An 11,269-nucleotide genomic window follows, 5' to 3' on the forward strand; every position below is an offset into this window, starting at 1 on the left:
GTATGGAACTAGTATGGTTTTCCGGCTAAAGGCAATACAACAGACAAGTCTAAAACTATCTGCAATCTTATATTGCTGGTTCAAATTTAATAATGAGCGCACACTTAATTACTGAACGTCAACACAGCATTGATGAAAAGTCAGAAGTGTTGGACTCAAAGACGGTAAAAACTTCACCGGGTAGGAAAAACAGTACTGGAACAGGACAGTTAAAAATTGAAGATGTTATGAAGAATAAGTTGCCGAGGTCAGGCAACAGGGCAACGGCGACAACGAATTCTATCGGAGTTTTTCATTGCAAAGGACATGAGGCCCTATTCAGTTGTGTATCATGTTGTAAGAATTAATATTTTGCAAGGTCGAACCGAAATAATCGAAATCGAAAGCCAATAATCGAAATTCAATCGGATCACAAGGATTATGAATCGTTACACCCCTACAAAATAGAAACATTTTCACTCCACTCAAACCGCCATCTTTAACCAGAGGACCGAACAAGACCTTTGTTGTAACGCAAACATCACTAGAGGATTGGAACGAGTAAATAGCCAATGGACCTGGAGAAACCACTTTCCAAGGACTGTGAAATGTTTTTTTGTTCATAGATAGCTAAAATTCTTCTAGAGAAAACCCCATAGCAACCAAAGTAAACAAAATTAAACACACCCGTTGCTATGGGAAATCTAATGACCTCTGAGTAATTAATTGCAAATAAAACGCGGGATTTTCAAATTTTTGAAAAAAAAAGGCACAAAAAAGTAAACAAAAGTCCTCATTCAGAGGTGTCTATTCAATGTTTATGACGAATTTGAAGTTTTTCCCCAATTTTAGGGTTAACTACCACTTAACTAGATAAGTTGAGTTGCAGTACTTTCGAACAAAAAAATTACAACTACTGTTGGATATTTTGGAACTGTGATACAATCTGCAAACTATATATTATACTGACTGTCTCGTTGGCACTTAGCTATAGCTATTACTAGTTATAACATGAAACTGATGTTATGCCAAGCTCAATAAGCGATCATGCTCTTCCCTATGTTTTTCTTCGATTAAAGAAGGAACGCCCTAATACAGCCGATCGGTTTTATAAAGATATATCTGACGTCCCGTGGTCCTTGCTGGATATTTTCGATGATGCAGAGGACAAACTGTATGGTTTTAATTAGGTATTCAACGATATCTAAGCGGCGATATCTTAGATGAACATGCACCAATCAAAACGATGAAAATACGTAGGCGCCCGAACCTTTATGTTACTAAGGAAATTCGAGAACTGATGAGAACAAGAGATAAATGGAAGAAAATAGCCAAGAAAATTAAAGATCCCTATGCCTGGTCACGCGCGGCAATCTAAGATCTGTTGCCGTGAGGTAAAGCGAGGAATTCGACTAGTAGAGAGAGAATATGTAAATCAGCGAATCCAGAACAACAAAAACAATACAAATTGCATATGGAAATCCATTCGTTCATGTTTACCAAACAAGTCAACTACCCAGAGAAACTGCAGCAAAGATCATAAAAGCGTGGCTAATGAATTTCATCATTCTTCGCAAGTGTGGGCGAAAACACGATCAAAAAATGAAAGAAATGGCAACCCCAACTGACTGTAACTACAAATAAGGCGAAACTCCAAAACATTATCCGGCTTCTGAGCACTTTTTCTTTTACTCCTGTTAAATGCCACCAGGTGGAAGTTATAATTAAGAATATGGCTCCAAACAAAGCGCCCGGGATTGACAAAATACCGATACGAGTGATTAAGGACTGCCTTCAAGTTATTTCGCGTCCTCTTACCTCAATAATGAACACCTTACTTCTTACTATATGCTTTCCAAACGAGTGGAAAATCGCTGAGGTGAACCCAGTGTCCAAAGAAGGTGACCATAAATAAGCCAAGTACAATAGTCCTTTATCGTTTCTGCCTGATCTGTCTAAAGTGTGCGAGAGAGTGGCTCACAATCAGTTTATGGCATACCTAACATCAAGAGGCCGATTATCTACTAAACAAAGCGGAAACAAAGAGAAACACTCCACCGAAACCTCTGTGATTCAGACCACCGATATGATATTAAGTGCGATTGATAAAAAACACTTGACCGCGGTAGTTTTGCTTGATATGAGCAAGGCCTTCGACAGCATAGACCACAACTTGCTTCTTGTCAAGCTGCAAGATATCGGTGCCTCGCCTTTAGCTCTACAGTGGTTTCGCATTTACTTAACCTCCCGCTATCAGGTTGTTACGATTGGCACAGCTGTATCAGAACGGCTGCAAGTGGTTAGCGGTGTACCCCAGGGGAGTATATTGGGGCCTCTTCACGCTTTAGCATTTACATGAATGATCTGCCATCAGTTCTGCAACATTGCTCTGTCCAGTCCTATGTGGACGACACTAAGCTTCTGCTGTCTTTCCAGATTCAAGATCAATCACGCATGGTGGCAGAAATAAATCAAGACCTTACAAGAATACGTAACTGGTGCTTCGATAACCAGTTACTGTTAAATCCTGACAAGACGAAGCTTCTAGTTTGAGGCAGTAAGCAGATGGCCGCTAAGATTAGCAATTTCCAGCTTTCGCTCCTTGGAAAACAGGTTGCTCCAGTGTAGGCCGCTAGGGACCTTGGTGTTATACTGGATACGAGCTTAACTTTTAATGATCATGTCACGGCAACTGTCGCTTCTTGTATGTCACAATTAGGCCAGATAAACCGGGTTAAAACACTGCTTTGACAAACAGCACTTTGATTCTTATTATCAATGCGTTAGTTTTTAGTAAACTTTTTTATTGTTCTTCAGTCTGGAGAAATACTTCAGGATCTAACATTGCTAAACTCCAGCTGTTCAGAATTTCGCCTAGAGAATCGTTAGCGGGTCTCAGAGATACGAACATGTCACTCCTATTCTCAGACAATTCAACTCAACTGGCTCCCCGTTAAACAACACTTGTACCACCACGATTTAATTATGGCATTTAAATGCATTAATTGCCTCGTTCCCGTAGTATTTATCTGATCAATTCATCAAGCGCTCATCTAGATCAACCCGTGGAACTAGAAACTCACAGTTATTAAATGTTTCTTTCTTTAGAACTACAACTGGCCAAAGAACCTTTCATTATAGATTAGTATCTCTTTGGAACGCTCTGCCGCAAAATATTGAGTTAATTCGATCGATAGCTCAATTTAAAACTATGATGAGGAAAAGACTCCTAATGAACAGCAAGCTGAACTTATAAGAAAAAATAACATATTTCACTCGTTCGCTGTGCTCCCTCGTGAAATATTCTTCAACACTCCAAGAGAAGTTTCGTATCTCCGTGCGACCATGTAATATCCTCTATGTATGTATTACTGTGCACCGAGCCTCGCTTGGATAAAGAGGCTCAAAGCAACTCGGAAATAGCCTATCACATACTGGTTCAGGGATGATCTACTCCAAATAACCTTGAAATTTTTATATGCTCCCAGCGAGGAAACAAAGAAAATCATCTTCACACTAAGGGTGGCGAATGGTCCTTCAAAAAGTAAGGGTCTCGCAAAATTTTAGCCGAATTTCACGAGTCTCGCAGTCTCGGTTTTTTTGCAAGACACTCGCAGTTTGTCTCGCAGTTTAGAAAGTCAAAATGTCTCGGGTTCGGAAAGAAAAAAGCTAGAGCTAGTCTCGCCGTCTCGCAAAGTCTCGCATTTACCATTCGCCACCCCTCAAACTGCTCTGCTCATTATTATCTGGACGAATTCAAACGAACGAGAGGGGAAGTAGCGAAGCGTTATTAGATAGGATACCGACGAAGTCATCCAGCTCCTCAACATAGCTTCCAAAACATAGCTTCCAACATTCTTAAGAGCTGTTGATTTTGAAAACAAAGAAATGTAAAAAACACACAAATAAATATGCCAAATAGCAATAAAAGAAAGGAGATCTGTAGTTAGGAGCACTCACTATAGCTGAATTTCTACAAAATCTTTAATTATCGCAAGTTAGTAATCTCGTTGCATGTCACGTTTTACATTAATTGAAATTAATGTTCTTTTTCAAAGGCATGGCAAGTCAACACGGGCATACGAGTAGAAGGTCCACTGTTGACGTGTAAGGGAAGCCGTGAAGACTGGCCTAGTGCTCGATATTGCAAACAGTTTTCTAAAGATTTTCCTTACTTTGAGGTGAATGGCGACGGTCAATAAGTTACCGCACTTTTTCATGTAAACGATCGATTATAGCCCGCGGTGTAGCCAGTCGATGGCAGTCAGATCGCAAGCAATCAATCATTCAATAGACCAATTCGGCTAACTCAATGTTGTACCCAATTCAAATCCTCTGGGAATAAAACGTTTTGTTCGAAGAATTTGCATATCATTTTATTGTGAATGCTTCATTGTCATGCAAATTCAACACACAAAGAATCTTAACCCCGAGAGAGTTGAATGGGTACAACATTGAGTTAGCCGAATTGGTCAAGGTATCTCATTAATCTATCATATTACATTCATTAATAATTCTTGAAGATAAAACAAAGGACATCATAACAGTGACTGGAGTTAATTTGGTGAACGTTTGCTTCGAATTTCTCTAAGATTTATCACCGCTTTGAGAAGTTATATCAAACACTCGGAAGAGTGTTTCCTCCGATCATTTCCCAGACACCTCAAAGTTGGCAACAACAAAAAAAACTCGGCTGCGCCACGTTTTTTCAACCCACTTCTCAGTGTCTGGAATTTAGAGGAAGCACTCTTCCTCGTGTCTGATACATTCTATGGCCATTGCAACAGAAATTCCACTTGTAAAAAACGTTTTTTCAGAAGCAAGCTGTGCGTTGTTCGCATTAAACATGGCATTGCTTGTTCAACGGAGGATTTTCAAAAGGTTTTCCGGCCCACTCTTCTTTTACATTTGGTTGATACTGACGTGTCACGAGGCTCTTAACTTACGTAGGGTGAACAGGAGCCCATCACCTGATGATGGGCTCCTGGGGTGAACTTTAACACTGACACAAGCTATTGCCATTTTTTTTTTTACGTTTCAAGGTTGCTATTTTAGAAACTGGAAAGCAAATAACAGTGGGAATAGGACTACTGGTGATTCTTAATGAGAGTTCCGATACTGATGAAGAAGCAGGATGTGAGAACGGGTTTGTTGGGTACTATAGCGATGGATTCATCTTTGATGATGCACGAAGCGATAGTGGAAAAGAGACTAAAGGTGAGAAAATAAACAATAGGCCATTTCCGAGTTCATGTCTACCTCCTCTTCAAAGCGAGTCTAAGTGCGAAGTTTTTGTTATGAAAATTAGGTTTCATTCATATGTAAAGTAGAACTAATTACCATCACAAAAACTTTGCACTTGGACTCGCTTTGAAGAGGAGGCAGACATGAACTCGGAAATGGCCTATTGTCGACCGAAAGCCCTTCAAAACTGCTTGAAGTTTTCATCTGCATCGTGTTCGTAGAGAAGTATTACACACCTTTGAGGTCAAGATGGTCAAATGATATATCAGCACGAAGAAGAGTGTTTTGTCAGATTTCCAAAACACGTAGGTTGAATGGACGAGACGCAGCCAACTTCGAGCCCGAGATCAACGATGAGCTGCTTCTGTTACCATCTGTTGTTGGTGACAGGGCTTTCGCAGCCGCTGCACCCAAATTGTGGAACCAAGCTACCATCAGAGCTCAGGAGAATTAGTGTAGAGGATCATTTTAAGCGAGCACTTAAGACACACCTTTGTAAACAAGCCTTTTATTAGTCTAAGAGCGACTTTCATATGACCTTGAAAAATAAACGTAAAAACAGAACGTTAACAAGGCTGCAAAGTATGTAATTGGCTTATCGAACAAAACTAAAACTGAAAACTGAAAACTGAAACTGAAACTGAACACACGAACGCGGATGCAAACAACGTCATCAATCCATGGAACTTTCTGGAAAGCGATCGGCATTTCGCTTTGACGTTATTTAAAATGCAGTAATGCGATTGGGCAATCGAACTGCCTACTGCCCATATGAGGAGTTTCCTTGGCGGGAATAAGGAGAAGCTTTGTTTTAATCTTGCCAAACATATTGGTCCGTGAAGCAAATTGCGAACACCTTTTTCAAGGTCAAACGAAAGTCGCTCTAATGTACTTTTAAACTACTTTATTTTTTTTAGATATTAGGGATTGTGTGTTATCACCTTTTTTCATTAGTGTATCGCTGTTAGTATATTTTAATAATATACGTAACGCACATTTGAAAGCACATGTTGAATTTGCGCGATATTTAACAACTATTCACCCCAGTGTCGGTAGCCAGTGGTGGATATTTACCGAGCCGCGAATGTTTTAGTATAGAAATTGATAATTTTAACTCATTTATTCTCTTCAACGATTACAATTTTCGCGCGCATTTGCTCGGAGATGAATATCACTTGTTATTATTCAACACATTGTGACAATGTCCAAATGTGGTCATAGCTCGCTCAATATTCGTCGTGCATTCTCAACAGATATCCTGCGATATACGTAATTTTGTGTGTCGCAGAGAAAAAAGGTAGTTTTCCAGCTTTATTTCTAATTAAAGTAGAAAATTGTACTTTGTCATCAATGTGTTGAATAATAAAACAATTATCTTGCTCAATCTTGCGGAATATCGCCTGATTTTAGCCAACTCGGCCAACGGCCTCGTCGGCTAAGTATCAGGCGATATTCCGCGCTATTTCGCAGGATAATTGTTAACTATCCCGAGTTCCAGTAGCCAATCAGAGGGCGCGCTGAATGCTATCCGCTGTTTTAGAGCGAGTTTCAATCGAGTATCGTAAAACCAAAACCAAAGTAATTACTTTGGCTAATTAAAAGGGACGTAGACAATCCAGTAAACCAATCAAAACTCGACATAATTACAAGTAGCCGACACAAAGAGCGGGAAAATGTGCACGCGCGAGCCACGATTGGTTTTGGTTTCACTCCTGATTGGTTGCGAAAGTGGCGCGAGAACTTTGAACCAATCACTGAGTGAAGCAATGCAAAACCAAAGTAATTCGTTAATTACTTTCGACACTCAAATATTATTCTAATTATACTAGTACTGGTGGGACACGTATTCCTCCGAGTGTGCCGAGTTTGTGATACTTTATCACCTCTATAATAATTCATGAGTTGACAACTAAGGAAATCACTACCGTGAAGGAGGTTTGGGAATGTGATCCTAATAACCGAAACATGTTGTGAACTTTTGCCATAAATTTCTCCAATTACGACTGGTTTCTCCAATTACGACTGGTTTGAGAAATATATGAAACACTCGAAAGACTATTTCGACAGGGGTCTCCAAACACATCCACGACGCAGTAAAACAATGGACTGTGCCTTCATTTTCAACCCACTTCTGTGGTTGAAACAGTACTCTTCCTCGTGTTTCATACACAGTATTAATTCAAACCGTCAATAATTCTTTAAGAAAACAAAAGATCATCAAATTTCATGGTAAGTTCAATCACACTTCCAGATATCCATCATGATAGTGAAATCTTACATTTGTAATTTTTTTCCTCATACCGCATCGGTGGCAGCCACACACGATCGCAATGTTATTTTATCTTGCCGAGAATTTTTATTGTAGACTCGTCTCACTTGACTTGAACATGCCATGTGTTTTTTCTTTTTCCCAGAATTACAGGATAGAAAGTTGACTGATCTTCTATTGTCACTTGTCTCACACAGGCCCTGCTCTCGCCCTTCGAGGTGATCGCATTCGCTGTACTGTCATGTTTGGGGAGAAGCAAAAGAGAGGAAAACATGAAGTATTATTTACTTTGAACGGAAGAGAGATAATGATTCAAGGCGGCGATGGAGATGCTTCTACTCCTTCGATTTTCGTGGACTCCGATAAACCAATATACCCTTATATTGTTATGAATGAGGGCTGCAGCGTGGTAGCTAAGGTAAGGAACTGTATACGTAGTCGTTGGAATTCAACCTGAAAAGAGCGAGTCTTCACCTCTTGCACATCAGAAACTAACTTACTGAACAACAGAGAGCTAGGCGCCGATGCTGACCATGGAGGACCATCAAACGTCGAACTGATGCGCCGAATCTAATGCAAATGAGCGAGGACAATAGATTTTTCTCATTTGCATTATATACGGCACATGTGAAGTTCGATGTTTGTATCGGGCCTAATCTTATCTTTTCTTTCTTACATTTACGCACATATTTAAATATCTCTTCAAGCACAAGTGATCTTCGCATTTTAATTTGACTTTCTGCTCTTTTGTACTGAAATTTATTCCCCAAGCGTTGGTCTTCCGAAATGAAAAGGACTCTAGCAACTTTATTAACCCTGTGATGATATAGCATCCCATCTAGTACCTTTCGAGACACTGGAGTTTTTCTGCTTTGTTCCACATTCAAGACATGCTGATCATGAATATCACCTCTCTAGTAGAACCAATCACCTCATCTAGTACCTTTCGAGACACTGGAGTTTTTCTACTTTGTTCCACATTCAAGACATGCTGATCATGAATATCACCTCTCTCACAAGCAATTCGATATTCGTTTTTTGTTTTCATTTACATCTATTAGATGTGCTCGACAGACGGCGACATTGCTGATCTTCACAGAGAGATTACAGAGGTAAAAGCAAGCTTGAAGGAGACAAATAAGAAACTTGAAGCCTTGCTAAAAAGATTGCCAGACTTATCCACTCAAAACCAAGAGGAGAAGTAGGAAAGAACAAGGCGTTATTGTGGGTGTCTTACAGATTACAAATGTGACGGTGGCCATTACATGCTATACGTTGCCTCATTTTGGGCAGTTTACATAACATTCAAAACGCATTGTTTTTAATAACTACCTCACGAGGCTCATTTTTAATTAAGAATTCCCCAGATTAGAATAGAGCAGTTTTCAATTGTCTTAAAACCAAAACCAAAGTAATTACTCTGGCCAATCTCTATAGACGAAAACACCGCAAAGAACCAATCACCAATCAAAGCAATTAAATGCAGCGAGGTTCTAGCCTTACTCTGAGAATGTAAAATTTTATGTATTTGGTAGAAGAACTAAACATTGTTGATTCACCAGGATTATTTTCATTTCACGAACCGTGCTTTATTTCTAATTCGCTGTTTTATTCATTCTCCACGGACTACATATACCAAACCTCAGTGAGCGTAATAGCACAGTTAGTAGAGGACTGCACCAGAAACCCAGGGGGCACTGGTTCGAACCTGTTTCAGTCTGTTTCGAAACTGTCTTAAGTGTGAGTATAACTGCGATTGTCTTCGAGCAATTTAACGAGTTGAATATGCAGGGCTTACATGCAGAAACAGCTCTTTTGCATTCACTGACAGAAGAGGCAAGGCATATTCATGAGGCTGGTATGGAGCTTCGCAGACAATGTTGAGGACAACGTCAACTGATGTCTCATCATCAAAAGGAATTTGAGTAAACAAAGCCGTAGCCATGAATTAATCTGCAATACCATCATATTTTCTTGATTTTAAATCCGTTAGTAGGATAGCAGGATCTTAACCGCCCCAGAATCTCGGATTGCATATAAATCGCAGAGAAACTGGATATTTCTTTAGCGACACTGTAATCTGCTAGTTTCGTGATACTGGGAAAGTCATTACCTCAGGGAAAAGGTGTCCAGATTTTCAGGAAAGCCAACTTCAGCGGGGAACTTTGGCCAATTAGATTTTATCCCCTAAATCTTTCTGAGAGTTGAATTTTAAGAGAAAGGATCCCGGAACAGATACAAATATGGCTTTAAAAAGCCATGAAGCGATCTGAGAACTCGGCAAAAGGTACTCTTAAGTCTTTTCTCGTTGAGCGCGTATCGTACACGACACTCTCGTCCAGGCCTTTATATAGATGACTGGTGGTGAACAACCGAGATTCATTTAATTGTGTTCTTTATTACGCTATCTCAAATTCATTAATAATTCATGAAGAGAAAACACTGAGGGATTCACTGCCGTGAAGAAGGTTTGCCGGCAAATTTGACACTAATTACCAACAAATTTGGTGATCGTTTGCCTTGAGTTTCTCCAAGAATTATCACTGGTTTGAAAAGTTGTAACACACACTGATGACCTAGAGTTTCATGTACTACTTCAAAACTCGTGCTTCAGGTTTCATCAGGTTTCCAAATGCGAGAAAACATTTGAAACCACGAGGCCGGGCAGGCCGAGTGGTTTTATTGTTTTCGAGCCTTTGGAAACCTGATGAAACCGAAGCATGAGTTTTTGAAGTTACTTTTCCAACAAAGAAAATTAGTTTAAATTATCATTTGAATAAGTTTTCTCAATAGACCAAGGCTGCCGGTGACCCTGCTTTGATACAAACCTTTCTGCTTTTGTAATGTTGATGTAGACTAATTAGAATTACTACAACACAATTTACATGAGAAAAGCAGTGAGGTCTATATCAATACAAGGTCACCGGCAGCCTCGCAGCCATTCATAGGCTAGGTCACTTAGCAAACAACTGTAAAATGGCCTATTGAAATATTTTATTTGAGACGTGACATTTTTTGAATATTCATCAATCTCACTCTGTTACTTAACTGTTTGTCAGCTCTGAGCGAACACGTTACTTCGCAAAACAAATGGCAGAGTGCAGATTTAGACCTCCTAAAACTAGTGAAGAGGAAAAGTGTGTGGCCAGCGCTATTTCGAGGTAACGTGTGCGTCTGGTCTGTTAAAATGCAGGGGTGGATAGTAAATTAGTACGCCATAGAACTGGGGATTTCTAACGTTAGTGCCATTTTAGGTCGGAAGTGTACAAGCAAGGTTGAAAGCGAACCAAAAGACGAGGTCGCAACCATTGAGCCAGAATTAAATTTAGAAAAACAATGGCCCTTTCTGTTTTGGGGACTTTAATAACTGTACCGTTACCTTTAACGTCAGCAGTAAATAAATGAGGTTTAAAGTATGTTTTGTAAAATGTGACTAATGTGTGATTAAATAAAGTTGTTTAATCGTCATGTGTATTTCTTGATTTACGAATATGCAGACTAAGAAAATTTTACGCACGGGCTTTGAAATTATTTCCAAACACGCGGTGGTTTTCAACTCCTTTTTCATTGGGTTTCTAAACCCATCCAACTGACCAGAATATATAGTTTACGGCATAGAAAGTGCGGTGTACGGGGTTTTATGCACGAGTTGTTCGTGTCAAAAACCCTCACTCGCTCGTTCCTCGCTCGTTCGGGTTTTTGACACAAACAACGAGTGAATAAAACCCGTACAAAGCACTTTCTATGTCATAAACTGTTTATTACACATAACATGTG

General features: G+C 39.7%; 1 protein-coding gene across 2 annotated transcripts in view; it reads left to right on the forward strand.

Moving 5' to 3' along the window:
- The window catches only part of LOC137985265 (short transient receptor potential channel 4-like), a 51,219-nt gene extending 40,262 nt beyond the window's left edge, over positions 1–10,957 (forward strand). The window contains exons 17-20 of one of the 2 annotated variants that reach the window (XM_068832832.1): positions 4,038–4,160; positions 5,022–5,196; positions 7,690–7,910; positions 8,554–10,957. In XM_068832832.1, coding sequence (XP_068688933.1) covers positions 4,038–4,160; positions 5,022–5,196; positions 7,690–7,910; positions 8,554–8,697 — 663 coding nt within the window. In that variant the 3' untranslated portion in view covers positions 8,698–10,957. The remainder of the gene's footprint in view (positions 1–4,037; positions 4,161–5,021; positions 5,197–7,689; positions 7,911–8,553) is intronic. The other variant, XM_068832833.1, reaches the window with a different exon arrangement.
- The last annotated feature ends 312 nt before the right edge of the window (positions 10,958–11,269 follow it).

The sequence above is a fragment of the Montipora foliosa genome, chromosome 14 (assembly GCF_036669935.1).
Source record: "Montipora foliosa isolate CH-2021 chromosome 14, ASM3666993v2, whole genome shotgun sequence".
In the NCBI taxonomy this organism is placed as follows: Eukaryota; Metazoa; Cnidaria; class Anthozoa; order Scleractinia; family Acroporidae; genus Montipora; species Montipora foliosa.